The 20,459-nt window shown below is 41.7% G+C and overlaps 1 protein-coding gene across 2 annotated transcripts in view; it reads left to right on the top strand.

Annotated features, from left to right (window-relative positions):
* Positions 1-19,340, top strand: part of RAPGEF4 (Rap guanine nucleotide exchange factor 4) — a 317,882-nt gene extending 298,542 nt beyond the window's left edge. For both annotated transcript variants that reach the window (XM_060016578.1, XM_060016577.1), the window contains 5 exons: positions 2,332-2,382; positions 2,976-3,063; positions 3,479-3,543; positions 15,046-15,100; positions 17,996-19,340. In XM_060016578.1, coding sequence (XP_059872561.1) covers positions 2,332-2,382; positions 2,976-3,063; positions 3,479-3,543; positions 15,046-15,100; positions 17,996-18,123 — 387 coding nt within the window. In that variant the 3' untranslated portion in view covers positions 18,124-19,340. The remainder of the gene's footprint in view (positions 1-2,331; positions 2,383-2,975; positions 3,064-3,478; positions 3,544-15,045; positions 15,101-17,995) is intronic.
* The last annotated feature ends 1,119 nt before the right edge of the window (positions 19,341-20,459 follow it).

Here is a 20,459-nt window from a genome sequence, read left to right as displayed (position 1 = left end):
ATCCTTGCGTATTGCTGGAAAGAGGAGAGTCACCTTTCGTCATTCGTAAGCCTTTATCTCTTAAGTTGAGATGTAATTGGATCATTCTGTAGGAAGAGCTTTCATTCTTGAGCGTCTTTGATTTGGGTTTATCTGCCTGGACTTGCCAAGACCCTCCCACATGCTTCCCACACGACAACAGCACGATGGCAGCAGGAGCAAAGTGGGAAATAGTGCCTGCCCTCTGGGAACTAGAAAACACGCGTGAGAGAGTCGATGAACAAAACAGAAAACAGAGTGAAGCCACGCGGCAAAGGGGATGGTCCAGCATAGAGGGGAAAGACGCCTCTGAGATAAAGCCAGTGGGAGTAAGAACCCAGAGCCGAGTTTCTCGGCCTCAGTGGTCTTGACACTTCAGGCAGGATCCTTCTTCTTTGTTGTATGGGGCGGGGGGGTGGGGGTGATGTCCTGGCCGTGTAGGCGGCTTAGCAGCACCCCTGGCCTCAATCTACTGTATACCAGTAGCGCCTCTCCCTCCATCCACCCCAGCTGTGACAACAGGAAAGGTCTGTAGACATCACCAAATATCCCTGGGTGTGGGTACAAAATTGCCCCCAGTTGAGAACCCCTGCTCCGAAAGCATGGGATGTGGATAGGTAATAGTATTAAGACCCACATGTTTTATTACCACATGCACTCCAGCTTTTGACCCAAAAGTCAGCTAAGCACAGAAAGAGAACTAGAGTGATAGATCTAACCAAAAATGTCGTTCGCGGGGCTTCCCTGGTGGCGCAGTGGTTGAGAGTCTGCCTGCCGATGCAGGGGACACAGGTTCGTGCCCCGGTCTGGGAAGATCCCACATGCCGCGGAGCGGCTGGGCCCGTGAGCCATGGCCGTTGAGCCTGCGCGTCCGGAGCCTGTGCTCCGCAACGGGAGAGGCCACAACAGGGAGAGGCCCGCGTACTGCCAAAAAAAAAAAAAAAAAAAGTCATTCGCTCCTAATTTTGTAAATTGTCTGTGTTCACGGAAAGTTGTCACCTAGCATGATGATTTGGACACTCCGTGGAGCATGAGACCCTTGTATCCCTTGATGCCCATCCCAGCCTTCATCACTTTGAACCTTTCCCCCTAAACGAGGATATCAGGTTTCCCTGAAACCCAACTTGAAAAGAGGCACTAGGACAATGAGTTTAGACATTATGAGGAGACTAGTTCCTTGAAGCAAAATAAGATGGTTTATAGTGTTTAAATGGGAATGTGACAAACCCATTCAGAGAAGAGAGAAAAAGAAGAGAGAGGAGCTTTTGGGTGGCTTGCAGAGGCCTGATGGGGCGAGTCAGTTGTTGATGGTAGACTTCACTGTGTGAAGCAGAGCTGAGCGGGGCATTCATGGCCCAGGACTTGGTCAGCACCTCCACGGTCTCGGGATGGGGAACATCACGCTGCTATGCCTTGGTGTGACCCTGTTAGAAAAGTTCAGCTTTACTGTAAGCTCAGGACCTAAGCAAAGTGAGAACCAATAGATTGAAAGATGATTCATCATTGACCTACGGTGTGAGTGTGTGGTATTGAATCATATGCCAAAATATAACCATGAGAAATGACTAAATTGATAGAACTATCTATTTTTGTATTATAGCAAGGCAGAGAAATCCTGTGGGAGAAATGCTTATGTAGGAAAGCATAGCACATATGATAGAGGCGATAGGAAAGGAGGCAGGAGATGTGAATTACAGAGGCTCTGACCATCATCGGCTGTGTGACTTTGGCATGTCATTTAATCTATGAGGTTTAATTTCTTCCATCTATAAAACACAGGTTTAATCTAGTCAATTAAACATGTATTGAGCACTTACTCTGTACCTGACACTCTTTTAGGCCCTCAGTATACAGCAATAAACAAAACTGATAAAAATCCCTGTTCTCTTGTAGCTTTACCTCGTAGAGGAGGAGGAGGGTTGAACCTAGGTAGTTTCCAAAACTGTTAATCCTAATATTCCCTGGTCTAAATTCCTAATTGTGGGAATGCGAGAGTTTAAAACAGTGGAGGGTTAATGCCAAACCACTTGTAGTCTGGGAATGCAGCCCTCTCTATGAATAACCCATTTCAGAAAACATTATAAAAGCAGTTAAGACCAAAGCACCCATAGTTAGTTTTGGTTCAACTAGGTTAAGACTTTGGAAAGACGAGTTCTCTAAGATTATCCTCAAATGACAAGACAGATTACAGTCTGGCCTGTCTTAGAGATGTTTAAGAGCCAAAAGTAATAACTTCCCCTAGAAATGGTAACACGATACGTAGCTAGATGTTGAATGTGACTTATGAGTGTGGCATTTTCATTTCCTTGACAGAAACTGCCAAGCAAGTTCAAGAAGTTCTATGCGGAGTTTGAAAGTTTAATGGTGAGTGACAGTGGCTCCTTTATTCTGTTCACGGTCTGCATTAATCCAATTTCCGATTAGCTGAAGTTCTCATTTCAGAAATTTTATCTGTCCTTGTCTGACTTTAAGAAGTTTATGATCCCATTTTAGTGCTGCTAAAACAAGCATGTCCGACTAATGAACGGCACCTCAGGTACTAACTGAAACAGGACTTACGTCCCACATAAGGTCAATTTGTGTAACTAAGAAAAGCGGTGTAATGGGATCCTTTCCACCTCGCACAGGCTGGCTAAGGATTGGAAGCTGCATTTTCCTCGGCTTGCCAAAATTATTTTTCCCCATTGGCTGGGAGGTGTTAACGGACAGAAATGGAGTGAGTGGGACTTGGCAGGAGTGGTGGAGGGAAAAAGGAAACAAAAAGTAAATTATTTTCATGTGATACAGGAAGTTGTTTTAAAACAAAAATCAGTTTAACTGAAGCCACCTTTCTTTTGTAGCTACACTCGATTCAAAACTCCCCGACTGGGAAATGACAGGGCTGGGTGTGTTGGGAGGTAGAGGGGGTGGTGCACGTGTCACTAGTCATTAACCAGGATCTCTTTGTTTCTCTAAAGGATCCTTCAAGAAACCACAGGGCCTACAGGCTGACGGTAGCCAAGCTGGACCCTCCTCTCATCCCCTTCATGCCTTTGCTCATTAAAGGTAATTCCAAGGAAATGCACAGGCCGAGTCAGTGGTGAGTGTGGGGGGAAGAAAATGAACAGGAGCCTAATCAGATTGACCTCCTTGGGAAGAATGATCCCATCTTTCCACCTTCCTCATCATCTCCTCTCAGCCCTGACTTTTCTGAAAGGGTTGGAAAGATTATTGGAGGAGCAGGGATCTGTGCATGGTTTGAAAGACTTGATAGTGCAACAGAGGGTCAGTTTGGAAATTTTACTAAGCTCAGGGAAAGTGCTTCAGAAACGTAAACACCTAACATAAAAGGAACTATTATCGGCTTTTTTCAATTGCAGTGTCATGCAAATCCTCCAGCATAATCTAATGGTGCTATTCTGGTTTCTTGGTATGACATATTTCTGTTAGTGATTCGAATGTGACTTTTATTTCTTTGCAGATATGACATTTACTCATGAGGGGAACAAGACATTCATTGACAATCTAGTAAACTTTGAAAAAATGGTACGTATGGTATTATAACCTTAACCATGATGGTTTTTAAAAAATAAAATTTGCATTTGTACTAATAAAGGAAATAATTTCCATAGATGCTGCCATGTTAAAAAGCTAGTTACACATAAAGGAGCTGTGAAATATTCAGTTCAAATTGGCTACCTCTGTTAGTCTGTCAGTTCTCTTTTGTGAAATTGAATAGTATTTGTGCCGCGGCTCACAGCAGCGGCTAGCTTTTATGCTGTGTGCTTCGTCCTTAGCTGCCTGTTGCTAAAATGCACGAATGTTCCAGAGTGACTTCCATGTTGTTGTTTTGTTGGAAGGTTGGTGGAGCTAGACTGCCCCAGGATGCCTTTGAAATGCTTATCTGCTGAGGCTGACTTTAGTGCATGTGGGTAGAAGGCAACCCTACAGAGGATCTTTATCATACAGTCGTCATCTGAGTGTGTATTGCTTATGCCAGTAAAGTGCACCCGAGTTCAGAGCGGGAACTTGAAAATCTTCATAACCAAAAACAAACTTTTCAAAGTTAACAGTTGTGTGGAACTGGCACATAGTCACTATTTTCCAGCCTCCTCCCCCCGACCCCCCAAAAAAAGCATTAGTTATTTTGCAGTTTCTTATCTTCTGTGAAGCAATAAGGCAGGTCTTGCCAAAGCCTTTCTTTAGCGACATAGTGCATGTTCAGGAATGCTCCATTGTCTTCTAAATCCTTTGGCTGCAGCCCGCATGGATGGGGTGGTAGGGTTTTATCTCTGTGTGGGTGAGAACGTGCCCACGGTTCGCTTTGCAGTGATGGACGTGGCGCTACAGGAAAAGCTCAGAGCTCGGAGTTCAGGAGACACGAGGGTCCGTTCTCAGCTTCATCACTTTGTAGGTGTCCCTTAAGTTCTCCGTGGGTCAATTTCCCCAACAGAAAATGGGGATTCTTGACACACCATCGACCCCTGGGGATTACTGGTGGGTCCAGAGTATGTAAGGCTTCCTGTAAGCCATACAGCGTTGTAAGCATTCTTCTCAGAAAACTGTTCTAATTGTTTCCCGAAATCCAGCTACTGTGTGTGACTCCAGAATTCGCAACATCCCGCAGTCATCCCGTAAGGATCCTACCATTCAACTTTGGGGATGAGCATGTTGCAAAGCCCAGCCTGGTAAAGAACTGCAGCAAGTGCTGGGCACCGTGGCCCGTGCCTTAAACTTCTTAGGAAATAGCACATGAGTCCACACTCCTCAGAGACACCCTGTGCTAGAGGGCAAATATTTCTCAGCAGTCTTCTCCTCTACCCCGCACACCAAGGGTAGGGTAGGAACATCTCTATTGCTGTGTTGGTTTAATCATTCTATGATCAAAGTAAAAACATTCTTTGCTCACTTATTAGTATGGAGACTTAAACATATTTCCCTGATTTCTCAAAAGAAAACTTGTTGTCCAGAAATGAAAGATTTAGCAAATAGGTAAAGAACCTCCCGCGTCACTCAGGGGTGGCTAAGCCAACCATCTGACTGTAAAATATACACGTGCACAGAGGCGTAGAAGTCAGAGTTTCCTAAAGAAAGAGTTGACTGGGCTTTAGAACTTCTGATTGTTAAAGTTAACAGAACAAACAAGAACAGCAAAAATATCTGTCAAGGAGGATGAAAGCTGTTTTATCTGGGTTTTTAGATCTTGGTGTGTCTCATCCATAACCTGGGAAGGAAGAGTCAGGATCGTATTCAGTAGATGTTAAGGGAGTTCCCCTTCCCTGTTTCTGTACTTCGTGCCCACAGCAGTAGATTCTGACATACCTGTCAGTGAGGAGAGAGGTCCTTCACATCCTGCTCTGAGAAAGTCCACTTTCGATTGAAAGCAACTGTAGAGCTAAGACAGCAGTTCAGCTGCAATAATGGAAACCTAAGTTAGCCCTGGCTTAAGCAAGATAAGTCTACTCCTTTCGCACCTAAATGTCCAAGTATGGAAGCTCTGCTCCAGGAAGCAGTCAGGGTCCAGCCTTCTCCCGTCTTGCCATTTCACCATCCACATGGTCCAAGATGGTGGCCCACCACCACCCCCGTTTCAGCTAGAGGGAAGGGAAAAGGAAAAACGTGAAGACCTGCTTCTTCCGTGTAAGGAGGTGACCTGGAATCGCACTCACCCCTTGCCTCACATTTTATTGGCCAGAAGAAACTTAGTCCCATGAAAAGTTAGAATATGTAGTCCTTATTTTTTGGGTATCTATGTGCCCCACTCAAAATTAAGGGGTTCTATCACTATGAAAGAAAAGGAGAGAAAGGATACTGAAAGAATACTGCTAAGTTCTCTGTTCCAGCAGTGATCAATTTTACTTCATTTGATAAATCAGACCACGAGAAAGTGGGATTTTACAGTTACCCTTCCATGAGTTAGGTGTTACTGAAAAACGAACTGGAGTTTCAAAAAGATTTGATTATGTTCTTTAAACCGGGCTTAGACCACCTGGCACTTGTTGCCAACTTTCCAGCCTTTTCTCCCCATAAACTAGCCCACCCCTGCCCCCATACCACCACTTACAACTCCCACTAGTGGCTGGTGTTATTACTGCATTCCTGGGGAAGGATGTGTCTGTCTCCCTTTTCAGGTTCATGTCCGTGCAGCTTCCCAGTCATTCATCGTGCTCACCAAGGTGGTAAGCAGAGCTGGCAGCCTTTGTGGGGCTGGTAGGCTGTATCCCCTGAGGGAGCCCCTGCCAGGGGCAGAAGTCACCAGGGTAGTCGGGAGCACAGATGTCTTTTCTTGGTGGCAACATTGCACAGTCACGGTGAACCACCATGCCAACCCGAAGTATTTTTATTTTGAACCTCTTCACCCTTGAGGTATGAAATGAGGATTAGAGAATTTGTTGCATATTGGTTTTCAGGATTTATGAGTATGAACAAAAGGGAATTCACACTCCGATCCTTATGCCAAAAAAAAAAAAAAAAGCAGACATTCTTTCCTTTGGGGGGAACATAAAGGAATATTCAAAAAAATGTTTGAATAAAGCCCTTTGTAGCTTTCTATGGCATACATGAATATTTATAACATTTAGGAAGTAGACTAGCAATGGATCAGAGGATAATATGCTGGCCGGCTGCCACTACCCCAGGCTGCATGAAGCATGCTGATAGCCACAGTTGCTGCTGTATTAGGAGGTTGGTTCTATTTCAGACACACCCATATTTAGGTGGATTTATTTATGAATATTATTTTAAGATAGTCATTTTATTTGGAAAGAGAAGCCTAAGGCAAACTTCTATACTTCTGGAAACAGTAATAGAAGCTAATTAATTCATAAAGGAAGAGAAATGTTTTGAACCCTTATATTTCTGTATCACTAATCATGCCGTTACATTATTAGCAACAATTTGTCTTCTATCATCAATAACATTATTACAAGATTCACGGTTAGAGCACTGGACTTATATCAAGCTATGGAAAAAAGAATCTCCAAATAAAAATCTTTAAGTGTTCAAATCCACCCAATTCCCAGACCTTTCCAACACAATAGAAATCTACCAGAGGACTTTGAAAGTTTACTTCTTTATATAGAATACATGAACTGGGCTAAATGCAGATGTTCCAAAGGCTATGTTTTTTCAAAGCAATTAAATATGTGTAGAGTGTCTAGGCAAAGAATTTTGCTAGGAAATATAAAGAAATCCAAAAAGTAGTCCTTAGCTTTTAGGAGATTATATGCAGTTAAGAAAATAAAACATAAACACATGAAGTATTAAAAATCAATAAAGGGTATAAACTAGTTCAAAACAGTAATAAAAGAGATGTCAAAATAGAGAAAAGACAGTCTCTACAGCAAGTTGTGTTAGGAAAGTGGGACAGCCACATATAGATCAATGAGGTTAGAACACTCCCTTACACCATACAGAAAAGTAAATTCAAAATGGCTTAAAGACTTAAATATAAGGCATGACACCATAAAATTCCTAGAAGAGAGCATAGGCAAAACATTCTCTGACATAAATCGTAGCAATATTTTCTTAGGTCAGTCTCCCAAGGCAATAGAAAAAGCAAAAATAAACAAATGGGACATAAACTTATAACCTTTTGCCCAGCAAAGGAAACCATAAACAAAATGAAAAGACAACTTATGGAATGGGAGAAAATACTTGCAAACGATGCAAACGACAAGGGCTTAATTTCCAAAATATATAAACCACTCATACAACTCAATAACCGAGAAACAACCTGATCAAAACACGGGCAGAAGACCTAAATAGATGTTTCTCCAAGAAAGACATACAGATGGCTAGCAAACACATGAAAAGATGCTCAACATTGCTAATTATCAGAGAAATGCAAATCAAAACTACAATGAGGTACCACCTCACACTGGTCAGAATGGCCATCATCAAAAAGTCTACAAATGCTGGAGAGGGTGTGGAGAAGAGGGAATCCTCCTACACTGTTGGTGGGAATGTAAATTTGTACAACCACTATGGAGAAGAGTATGGAGGTTCCTTAAAAAACTAATAGAGCTACCACATGATCCAGCCATCCCACTTCTGGGCATATATCCAGAAAAGATGAACACTAATTAGAAGAGATACACGCGCCCCAGTGTTCATAGCAGCACTATTTACAATAGCGAAAACATGGAGGCAACCTAAATGTCCACTGACAGACAAATGGATAAAGCAGATGTGCTGTATATAGATATGTAAAATATTATATATATGTGTGCGTGTGTGTGTGTGTGTGTATATATATATATATATATATATATATATATATATATATATAGGATAGAATATTACTCAGCCATGAAAAAGAATAAATTAATGCCATTTGCAGCAACATGGATGGACCTAGAGATTATCATACTAAGTAAGCCAGACAAAGACAAATGTCATATGATATCACTTATATGTGGAATCTAAAAAAATGATACAAATGAACTTATTTACAAAACAGAAACAGACTCACAGACGTAGAAAACAAACTTAGGGTTACCAATGGGGAAGCAGGGTTGAGGGAGGGATAAATTGGGAGTTTGGGATTAACAGATGCACACTACTGTATATAAAAAAGATAAACAACAAAGATTTACTGTATAGCACAGGGAACTATATTCACTATCTTGTAATAAACTATAGTTGAAAAAATATATATTTACATATATATGCATAACCGAATCACTTTGCTGTACACCTGAAACAAACGCAATATTGTAAATCAACTATACTTCAATTTAAAAAAAAATGTGAAAAAGCAAAACGCAAGGAGAGGTAACTTCCTGTATCAGAGGAAAATAAAACCATATTAAATATAATCAAATCCAGACTTGTTACCCTGAGTCCCCATCCAGCCTCATCTCACACTTCATCTACGCTGTATTCAGTCCAAGTTGGTGAGACCAACCTTCTTTCTTTTCCTTTCTGCCTCAGGGCCCTTGCCCAAAATTGTCTTCCTTCAGTCTTCACCACTCTGACACTTTCACATCATTCAGGTCTCAGCTCATGTGTCCCTCCTCCGAGTGGTCTTCCCTGACCATCCTTCAAATATTCTTCTACCATCCACACCTCGCCAGACAGCTGGATCTCAACAGATAACCTTGCTTTGACAGCTGGTTTCACATTCTAAGATGATCTTTATTGCCTCTTCATTGCCTGTCTTCTCCACTAGAATGTAAATGTCCTAGACCAAGTATCTTATCCGTTTGGTTTCTCTAGCACCCAAAAAGGTGTCTGGCATATCAGAAGTATGCAAGAAATACTTGAGTAAAAGTATTTGTTGAGTAAAAGAATAACCCAATTATATTCCAGTGTTGGACTTAGTGAGATAGGACAGTACACTAAAGCATTTATAAAGGAATTTATGTAACAAAGATTTAATCCAAAAGCATTTTCTATTTTATCAGAAAAGCTGATTAAGCAGAATGTCCCAAGCATTTTATGTTACCGATACCTTACGCAAAATGGCTCCCTTAGCTTTCTGTTCCTCACTCGACACTATTCTGTCCACCCTCCTCCCTGTAGTGCTAATTGTGTCAGTCCTTCGGTGTCCTTCCCTGCGTTCAGAGATGCACAATATTCTGCAAGCGCCTGCACAGACACCTGAGCTGCCATGTCCCCACGGCCATTGTATGTACAATATACCATGAGCATCATGCCTGTTACATGCTTGTATCTGTGTGTCACTCACCTCCTGGATATTAAAGATCCGTAGGCCAGAAGAGGGGCCGGGGTTCTTCCTCAGGGATACGGTGAAGACTGGCTCAGCTCCTGGGCCCTTTTATCTTTTATCTCTGGTCCTCACCTTGCCTTTAATTCCACTTGGTTGCTGTCATGGGCACAGTCTTTGCAGGTGAGAGACAAATATATTTCTGGATATACATGTGGAAAAAAATTCTTGTCCCAAATATATGAGGGTCTGAGTGAAATAAACAGAATGGTGTGAATGTGGTTTTACACGTGGTAAGCAAGGAGTAGTTGACTGAGATCCTAGATTTGACAGGCATATGCACGGGGGCAGAGTCCAATGAGTAGGGGCAGAAAGAAGAAAAGAAAAAGCAATTTACAAACATTAAGAACAAGGAGGGCAAAGATCTCAAGGGGCAACAGAAGGAAAGACAAAAACGTCTGAGGGCAGGCGTTTAGAAGACGCCTGACATCTGGGAGCACCTTCTCAAGGGACTTGGAGCAGAGAGCGAGCGTGGCCTAAGAAGAGGCAGGCTCGTCTGGCAGCTGGCTGTGCGTAGGAGGTTGGGAGAGGAACAGTGCACGGTGGTGTTGCCTGGAGGGCCTGCTGGCCTGAACTTGAAAAACAGACATGAAAGCCCACTCCCCTTCAGGGACAGGAGAGCTTAGACGGGGCACAAGAGTCTATACAGAGCTGGCCAGAAAAGCCAGAGACGGCTGGGGAGGCCTGGTGGGTCATCGACCATCTGGATAGGAGTGAAGGTGTAAGGTGGCCAGCCTGCCCCCGAGGGGAGGGTGCCACAGAAGGTAAATGGGGAGGCCTGGGCCCCGAGGACCCCATCTGAGAAGAGCCCCCTCTGACCCCTCACTGGATTCAAGGAGAAGGAATTACTTGCATCCGAGCTTGAGGGAGATCTGTGTTTGGGACCACAGCCTCAGGGCCTCTCTCCTGGGCCGGGCTCAAGTGCGTACAGCTGGCCACTCCCTCTCTGGACAGCATCTTTGTGCCGGTCACTGTGCAACTCAGGCCCCAGGCAGGACATCTGCTTCTGAGTCGCTCTGTTTTCAGCTTGATAAAGAAATAAATACCTGACACAGTGTCACTGGGCATGCGCTGTCTACGCCTTCGTCCAGATCAGACTCTCACCATTGGTCAGCTGTCCCGGTGAGCTGCCGAACAGGACAGGCCCGACGCCTGGGAAGTGCCCTTAAGATGGTTGTTCTTGTTAAGAGTCATTCACCAGGTTGTATGCGAGTTCTCTGGACTCCTCTTGCAAATTTTCTGGAAGTTTGAAATTACTTCCAAATAAATACATAAACACTGAAGAAAAAGAAGAAATAAATAATACCTGAGGGTAGTTACAGAAGCCTTCTCTTGCTACCTTATTTTTCCCTTCTGAGCTTCCCCGTGTGAGTTCACGTCCAGAGGGAGGTTCATCAGCTTTCAGTTGGGTCCACTTCTCAGCCCTGTAGACGAAAAACTGTATGAGCATATTAATTCTTGCAAAGAAGCTCTGAAAACCTGTACTTTGCATTAGTCCCAAGGCAAGTGGTGGCTGTGGGAAATTTGGAATGTGGATTCCCAAGGGGAAGCCTGGCATTCTGACTGTGGACCACTTTCTTGGCTAGCATCCTCCAGGGCAGGCTGACGAGCACACCCTAAGGTGGGGCTTCCCAGCAGGGGGTGGGGCTGTATCAGAGTCAGATCAGGTGCGAAGGGGGGCTCACACTGCCCACCTGCACTGATTCAGGCGCCTTCTAAAGGAACACATTCCCCTCACCTTGCCCCTGAATTACAAATCACTGTTTTAACAAGCCAGTTACTAACAGGAGCATGCCATAACCTCAGGTTTGCTGGGATGGGAGAAGAAAAAAGATGAGAAGCTCTGCTTTGGAGTGATCAGGTATCTTCCCACTGGCCTGGCTTGGTAGGAAAGTTGCCTGGTCTGCTCCAGGCAGGCCAGCGAGCTCTGGCAGCGCCACAAAGCCTAGGGTATAACTTTTGGCTTCATCCCTGCTGTGGCAGTTGGATAATAAAGCCTATGTCTTTTAACCTTAGTTTCTGCCAACCTTCACTGGGAACAGCAATGAATGAACAGTCATCTGCCGTCAGAAATGACATGTGAGGCTTAAGCCTGCGGAAGAATAGAAAGACTAACCGGATGGCTTTTAGAGGAGATCAATGCAAAACCCTCCACTTTGGTCCAAGAAACCATCTGCACGTCTATAGAGAAGGAAGCTCAGTGAAGAGGGCTGAGAGGTTTAATTCACTATAAGTTCAGATGTCAGCAGTGTGGCTTTTTTTAAATCGTGGACTTCGATGTGTAGCATCATCTAGATCGAGGAAGGAGAATCGTGTTTCTTCTGCACTCTGTGATTTGCTTAGGGTAGGGCCCTGCGCTAGACACTATCCACAAGATACCTCAAACTTATGAGAAACTGGTGAAGAAAGTGGGAAAACTTAGGCTGAACCAGAAAAGACTTGGGGGTGAAGAGATGTCCGTGATAGCTGCCTTCACGTATTTAAAGAACTGTCCCCTTAAAGTGGAACTAAACACATGTGTTGTGCCTCCAGAGCTCAGAACTAGGATTAGTGGGGTGAAAAGCAAAGGGGTATAGGGAGGGTGGGAGGGAGGCGCAAGAGGGAGGAGATATGGGGATGTATGTATACATATAGCTGATTCACTTTGTTACACAGCAGAAACTAACACAACATTGTAAAGCAATTATACTTCAATAATGATGTGGAAAAAAAAAGGGACTTGGACTCAAAATGATAAAGAAATGTCCAGTAGTCATACATGTCTAAAACTGCAAGGGGCTGTCCTTGGAGATGATGAGCTCCTCGTTGCTGATGCCTTTAAACAGTGGGGAGCCATTATTTGTAGGCAGGCTTTGATGGCCTTAGGCCCCTGGAGACAAACGAAGAAGGGGCCTTCTGAAGTCTCCTTCTGCAGCCCCAGGAAAGCACCTTGTAGCTGTTAGCAGCATATTAAATATTGCATGTGTCAGTGGGTGCAAAAGAGGGTGGGGTTACAAATAACAAGTTAACCCTTCTTTGGCCTTGTGAAAGCATTCTGTAACTGCATTGACCAGCAGTGCTAGTAGAGTCCGGGTGCTGTTACTAAGGGTTTACATATTACATTATTGTGCAGCCACCTCAAAGGGAAAGAATGGGCCTCATTGCAAAGCCAGATGTGGATTGCAAAGTTAAACTGAAGTTATCTCTGAGTACAATTAAAAGGGATACGTCAAAATTAAAACCATTATTAAAATTAATCAAAGATTTAGAAAGGTAGAATGAACTCCAGAGCTGGAAATTACTGATTTAAACAATTGTTCTCACGTTTTAAACTACATAATGAGCTAAAAATTATGAAGCCTCAGAGTATAGCTGTAAAGAGCAGTCCAAAACCAAAGTCAGAATGAAATGTTTTAGCTTTCAAAACTGAAAAGCAGAACAATTACTCCCTACAAAATGGTATAGGAAGAGGTTTCTGACCCCTGCTAATTGTTTTATTATTCTTTGGAGGGGCACACTGGCAGCATTTCCCAGGGTTTTCAGTAATTACACTCCATTCACTATCTGAAGAATTACAATAATTCTACATGGAATACACTTGTGCCCTTCAAGTGCAAAGCCCTTGGAGAAGCGAAAAAACAACTTAAAGTAAATTAGCAGGAAAATTATCGTAGTTACTGTTTATTTCAGGGCTCCATATATCAGAGGCTAATTATACATTGTATGTTACATTTTCTTGGAGGTATTTGTAATATATTTCTCATGCTGATCAACGGACGTCCTGGTTTGCAGGAACCTTTATGAAAGTGAAGTTCTAACTTTTCCAAGTGCCTCTTTGTGTATGAGAAATTACCCAGTGCAGACAGATGTCACTTGGTGCATGCCACAGGCCTCAGAGCAGTATTTAGTGAGGTATTATGAATGTTCACCTGTACATATTTGTAAAGTTCCAACTCTTCTATGAAAAAATTTCCCTGCCAAATAAGTTGATTTTTTTTTTTTTTTTTAACACTACATCAGTTTTCTCAGAGCCATTTTCTGTATTTTGGCAAGCCAAGGTTCCAGGAGAGAAAAAAGCAAGGACTGGAATTAAATAGCCACTCAGAGATTAGAAAGTCTCTTTTCCTGGCTGGAGCCTTAACAGATTTTCTGCTAGTGTTAGAATTAATCCACCATCTCTGCGGACCGCCTTGAGAGCAAAAGTGTCCTGAGATGTTACACAGAGACTGGGGGTCCCCGTGTCCTGAGAGTTTACACAGTTACCCTTAAAATACCACGAGCAAGAAATGTACGTGGTGACTCAGAAACAGTGCTTCAGTCTCACAGATATTTTTCCTTACGTTTCTTGTCCTTCATTTCTTTCTTTCTTTCTTTTCTTGTTTTTAACTAAGTTGAGCACAGTTCAAAAGGTTTCCTTATAAGTTTTTATGGCAACCAAAACTTAGAAATTGAGATCGCTTAATGACAAAATTAAAAGGTTAAATAAATTATGATCCATCCACATGACTGAATACCTGCTTATTTAAAAAGGATTTTAAAATGCAAATGGCATGGAAAAGTCATAATGCCATATGAAAAGATTCAGATCAAAACAAACATGTACGTTATGACTTCCGTTTTTTGAAAAACATGCTTATGTATTTTTTAAAGTATTAGAAGGAAATGTACCAAAATATAACTGAAGTTACTGTCTGAAACGATATTCTAAAATATGCATGTTAGTGTTATAATCAGGAAGGATGAAGAGGGAAGGAGGGAGGGAATCACATAATTAAGGTGAACGTTAAAACACACACTTTTGCTGGAAGATGAGAAAGGTTAATAATGCATAGTGTATAGGAAAAATGTGGCCATAGAATATCTATGATTGTTCCATGAATATCATCAAACACCTCATTATTGAGTCCTGTTTACTGTGAGGAACTTGACAAGCTAACCATTCTCCAGATCTAGAATAGTTACAGGTTTTCTTGCAAATTCACAGTGACCTCAAGAAAGGATGGTAAAAACGAGTCCTGAGGAGTAAGGTCCATTTCTCAGGAACGACAGCCTGCTTTTTACATCTTGAGGAACAAGCAATTAGAGGAGAGTTATGCCACTAGTATTCCTCACCTGACAGATACCTTGTATGCGTGGGAGGGGGGCATGCGGGGGTGGGTGCCTCTTTCAAGTGATTAAACAGGTTAGACGTCAACCAGTTGCCTCCAGATAATCCACATCTCAGAACCTGCTGTTTCTTGTGTTCCCAGGTATTGCTGAAATAAATAACGGTTTGTTTTCTTTTTTGGATTCTACACTAAGTTTACCTGCATTTCAGTTCTTCTTTTTATTCTTTCTAGCGCATGATTGCAAATACTGCCAGAACGGTGAGATACTGCAGGAGCCAACCCTTCAGTAAGTTAATGCCGCTGCAATATGGACCTTGGTGGCTAAGTCCTTTTCAGTGAGGCTACTGAGACATTCTAGAAGTCTGGACAATATTTGATGGTGTCAGAGACCCTCTGGACCACGAATCCCATGGGATAGGGGCCTTGCATTTAAAATAACCATAAGAATATTATTTTATGAATGAACTTAGAGAATTCATCTGCTCTTAACAGAGTGGATAGACACCTAAGGCATGATTGCCAACAAATCCTGACTCTAACCAACTCTCTTTATGACTCACTGCTTCACGTTGAGAAACTCACATCAACTCGTAATGACTCATTCTGTCGTTTATAAACTGGGAAAGACAATATTGTCTCTTGGGGTGTTGCGAGAAGGCATCAATGTCTGTAAGTACATGTGTAAAAGCTCCCACAGCAGGAATTCATATTATATTTCTAGAATTTCTAGGTGAATTAAGGTGTTTTTCTTAAATCTGTACAGAAACTGGTATAATACAATGCTTTAATAGAAAAGCGTCACTAATAATAAATAGCAAGTTTAAACTGTTGGGAGTTAAGTTGCATCATCGCAGCAGATCACCCTGCCAGGCCAGTGCTACTGTCTCCTCTGGACTGGGACTTTGGGTAGGGGCTGGAGCTTTGGCTCCCTCCAGCTGGTCTGGGAGTGAGAAGGTAGCCCCTAGAAAGTTTTGTGCTAATAACTTCATTGTATGAGTCATTGAAGTCATTGGGTTCATTAACTTAACATGATAATTTGACATGGACATGACTTCGAGGCTACCAGTACCATCCCCTCCAATAAACCTAGTGCTCAGAGACTAAAAGCTTCTTGTTTTATTCATCAGAGCTATCTTTGCTCTTCCTAGCACAGGACTGGCCCAAAGCGAGGGTCTGCTAACACAGGATACCAGAACTGCTAAACATTCATTTTTTAATGCCCGGGGTGGGGGGGAATCTAGGAAAAATAGTCTTGACTTGGGGAGCAAGGTCTTTAAAAACTTGATTCAAATGATTATGCCTCCTCTTCCTTCCAAAAGGTGCAGGCTTGCACCTCATCAACTGATCTTATGTGGATTCTGCCAGAATTACAGTCTCTCATATCTCTTCATCTAGTGATTTACTATATGTATAAAGACACGATCATAAGGCAGTTATACAAGTGAGTATGAGAATATATAAGTGACGCCAGTCTACACAACAAAGGTTTATAACCTAGAATCCATGGCCCTTCAGGGGGTTCTAGGAAATTCCTGAAATTAAACACAAATGCTGTGTGCCTAAGAGGGTTCAAAGCCTTGAGAAGGTTCTTCATGAGGTCCAAGAACCAGAGAAGAACCAAGATAGAATATATTTTGTTCTATAAACTTCTTTGGAAGTAACTCCTACGTTCTCCTATATCTCCTAGAGACATGGGGGGAAATTTTATATATACAAATCTCCACTGCATTTGTTGAAGTTATCAGTAACTGCTGGTAAACAACAGCTGCTTAGCTCCGAAGTCAAAAATCTATAGATAAAGCTATAAGAATAGATTCATAAACATTGTGGGAATATGTACAATGTAATTACACTATATTGTAAATGTAGAGTACACTGCCAGTGACAAGCGAGGAAATTAAACACTGTGGCATTATTTATATGTGATAATTATACTGATGAGTTTCTTCTTAGAGCAAGTGGGGGCCTTTGTATCTTTTCTCTGCTTTTCTGCGTTCAGACCTGCAGCACTCCCCTTCGCCCCTCATGCAGATGGCATTCTAATTGTCTTTGGGAGTGGTGTGTGGATCTAAAGAGAACAGATGGACTGCAGAAGGCAGTGTGCTATGGCGGAAAGAACACTGGTCCAGAGTCCAGGCTGGCCTGGCCACTCCCAGTGTCCCACACCAGGGATCCACAGGGCAGAGGCCACCCAGGGACCATGGCCAAGGTGTTGGATCTAAACGGAGCTTTTTTTCCCTTTTATTGTGAAATAATGTCACCATTCAAAAATGGAAGAATTCCCAGAGAAGAAATCCAGATTTCTTATTTCTCTAGAAAAAAAGGAAGATCCGGCCACTCAGGGTGCAGATCCCCACATGGCATCAGCATGCAAGAGCTGCGTAGTCACTTCTGAAGGGAACTGTGTTTCCAGTTCACCACTGTCAAATGGCCTTCCTCATTCATGTCTGTTCGCTGTGTAGGGATCTGAGCCTTTGATTCTTCTTTCAGCCTAGTTTTAGGGAAATTGGTTAACTTCAGATAGCTCTGCTGCTCGAGTGCTTTGGGGAGTGGATGAGACTAGAATGGTAATTGGGATTTCAGAACAAATAGCATCGGAGAATTGAAGGCCGGGCACAAGTCATGCCTTCAGCCCGAGTTGATTTTTCTTTTTTTTTTTCTGAGTATGGACAGTCTCTAAGAACACACAATCTATGCAATAATGCTGTATATTGTATGCAAGTAATGAGGGGAGTCGGACTTACTAGTCTCACACTTGCTTGCTTCAGTTCAGCCCAGGTGTTAAGTGCTTTTGTTAGGAGCTAATGAAAACTATGCCATTAGTCCTCATCTGGATCAAAGGGAGTGTGAGACACAGGTGGGACGGCAAGGGCAAACAATTTTAATGTATAACCAGGGCTGTCAGGCGATGCTTTCACTTTTATTTGGTGCCTTTTTTTTTTTTTTTTTTTTTACAATATGTAATGCAAAGGAAAATGATCAAAATATGTGATTCCAGGGGAAGAATAGGGTGGGAGGGAGGAGATAGAACATCCAAGTAGAAACCTTTCAACGAATATAACATGTTGAAAGGTCTTGATGGAACCCAGGAATTTATGATAAACGTAGAAGCTGGAGTAAATAAGGCTGTATCTTATATCCATATATTATGCAACGCTAATCCTGCTCTCTTCTTCAACAGATCCTGATGCAGCTCAGGCTAATAAAAACCATCAGGATGTCCGGAGTTACGTACGACAATTAAATGTGATTGACAACCAGAGAACTTTATCACAGATGTCACACAGATTAGAGCCTCGTCGACCATAGACATTTAAAGTGCTCAGAACAACGGTTTGCGTCCAGTCCACAATCTTTCAAAAATGCCATTTATGCTAGTACTCACTGTATTGTCACTAGAGAACTCTATAAAACAAGCAAAAACCCATCCTGAGACATCTCAGTGCTGCATTCAGCTTACCAGCGTCATGACAAAAGAAGAAATTCTTTGACTTGCACACAGCTTGCACACACTAGCTTAGGAATCCCCCGTTTGTAGTCACCGTATTTTATTTCCAGTTGTGCCATCTTCTTTGCTGAAACATAAAATAAGACCCACATGAAGAGTATGGTAGAAATATCATTGTCAAGAGAAGTATCAAGCTGATATTTTTTTCTAGGAGTGTTTACAGGATGAGATGTGCTACAAATGGTATTTATTTGCCTGCATCGTTGGTGGTATAGTTTCATAATTTCTAACTCAACATTTTGATTTGAGCATGGAGGTTTTGGAAGGGGTTGAGGAATCCGTGTAACTCCAAATTAGAGACTGTATTCTTCCATCTTCATAGTTTTACCTCTGAAGGAACTGTACCCGACCACGTTACTACAAAACATTCTGGCTGCTTATGTAATTTAGGGAGGACTGGTCTGTAATTTCTGAATGACATATAGAATAATATTTATGTTTACAATGTAACTTTTTTAAACTTACAAATCAGGAGTACATATATAAGAATTCCACTGAGGAACTCCAAGGTTCTTAAAATTGCTAGCGTTAAGATTAAAAAAAAAAAAGACACTTCAAAAGAGCACAATATTCAGAAAACATTTTTCAAAATTATTTTCCTGGGCATTAAAAAAAACCTTTACTATTGGCTAATTATTGTTTAAAAAATAATTTAAAAAAACCCACATATTTTCTGGACTTAAATGTTATCACAGATATCTTAATTTTCAGCAATTGTTTTGCACTTTCAAATATTGTAAATAGTTCATTCAATCAATGGTATAGAGTTATTTATTTGCTACATGATAGATATTGTGCCAAATAATTACTTTTTATTTATTTTATTTAGTATGTAATTTTGGAGTACATTTTTTCCTGTTTTCACAATTAGGCTACATTTAATGTGTAGGAATTGTATGTATGTATATCTTCTGTAAATAACAGCTACTATCTTCATTAAATATAATTGTGACAAGAAAAGGTGTGTTGTTCTCAATTCCTATAATATGGGAGAGATAACCATCTGGTATGATGGGATCCTGGATTTCTTTTAATTGAAATAAAATTCACATACTCTAAAAGTCACCTTTTTAAAGTGTACAATTTGGTGGTTTTTAATATATTCATAAGATTGTTCAACCATCATCACTATATAATTCCAGAATGTTCTCCTTATCCCTTAAATAAACCCCATACCCATTAGCAGCCACTCCTCATTTTCATCTCCCACCAGTCCTTGGAAACCACTAATCTGCTTTCTGTCTCTGTGGATTTACCTATTCCGGACATTTTGTTTAAATGGAATCATATAATATGGAGACTTTTGTGTCTGGTTTATTTCACTTAGCCTAATGTTTTCAAGGTCCATCCACATTGTAGCAGGTATCAGTACTCCATTCCTTTTTACAGCTGAATAATATTCCATGATATGGATATACAACATGTTGTTTGCCCATTTATCAATTCATGGACATTTGGGTGGTTGCCACTTTTCAGCTATTAGGAATACTGCTGCTATGAAGAGGCACGAGATTTTAGAGCTGCCTGTTATGGGTCCTACACAATTTCTCAGTGATTTAAGCAATTGGTATACTATTTGATGAAAAATTTTCCAAAATTATTTAATTTCCGGACCCATGTCTGTTTTTTAACGTCAGCATTTTCCAGAGTGTATTCCAGGCTATAATCCCACAAGTTCAGTAGAGAATGGACTTGAGGACACGGGGAGGGGGAAGGGTAAGCTGGGATGAAGCGAGAGAGTGGCATGGACATATATACACTACCAGATGTAAAATAGATAGCTAGTGGGAAGCAGCCGCATAGCACAGGGAGATCAGCTCGGTGCTTTGTGACCACCAAGAGGGGTGGGATAGGGAGGGTGGGAGGGAGGAGATATGGGGATATACGTATACTATAATATAGCTGATTCACTTTGTTGTACAGCAGAAACTAACACAACATTGTAAAGCAATTATACTCCAATAAAGATGTTAAAAAAAGCCTCACAAGTTCATAAGCTGTTCCTCCCAAAACACACACAATTGCAGAGCAAAACACAAAACTAAGATGACATCTTCAAAAATTTGGGAACGATAATATACCCCCTTAGAAATGATTCCCAGTGTTCATTAACATATCCAAGGCTCTGAGAAGTCCT

This window comes from Delphinus delphis, chromosome 7 (assembly GCF_949987515.2).
Source record: "Delphinus delphis chromosome 7, mDelDel1.2, whole genome shotgun sequence".
NCBI lineage: Eukaryota > Metazoa > Chordata > Mammalia > Artiodactyla > Delphinidae > Delphinus > Delphinus delphis.
Note: the sequence above shows the minus strand (reverse complement) of the source record. Positions and strands in the feature narration are given on the sequence as shown.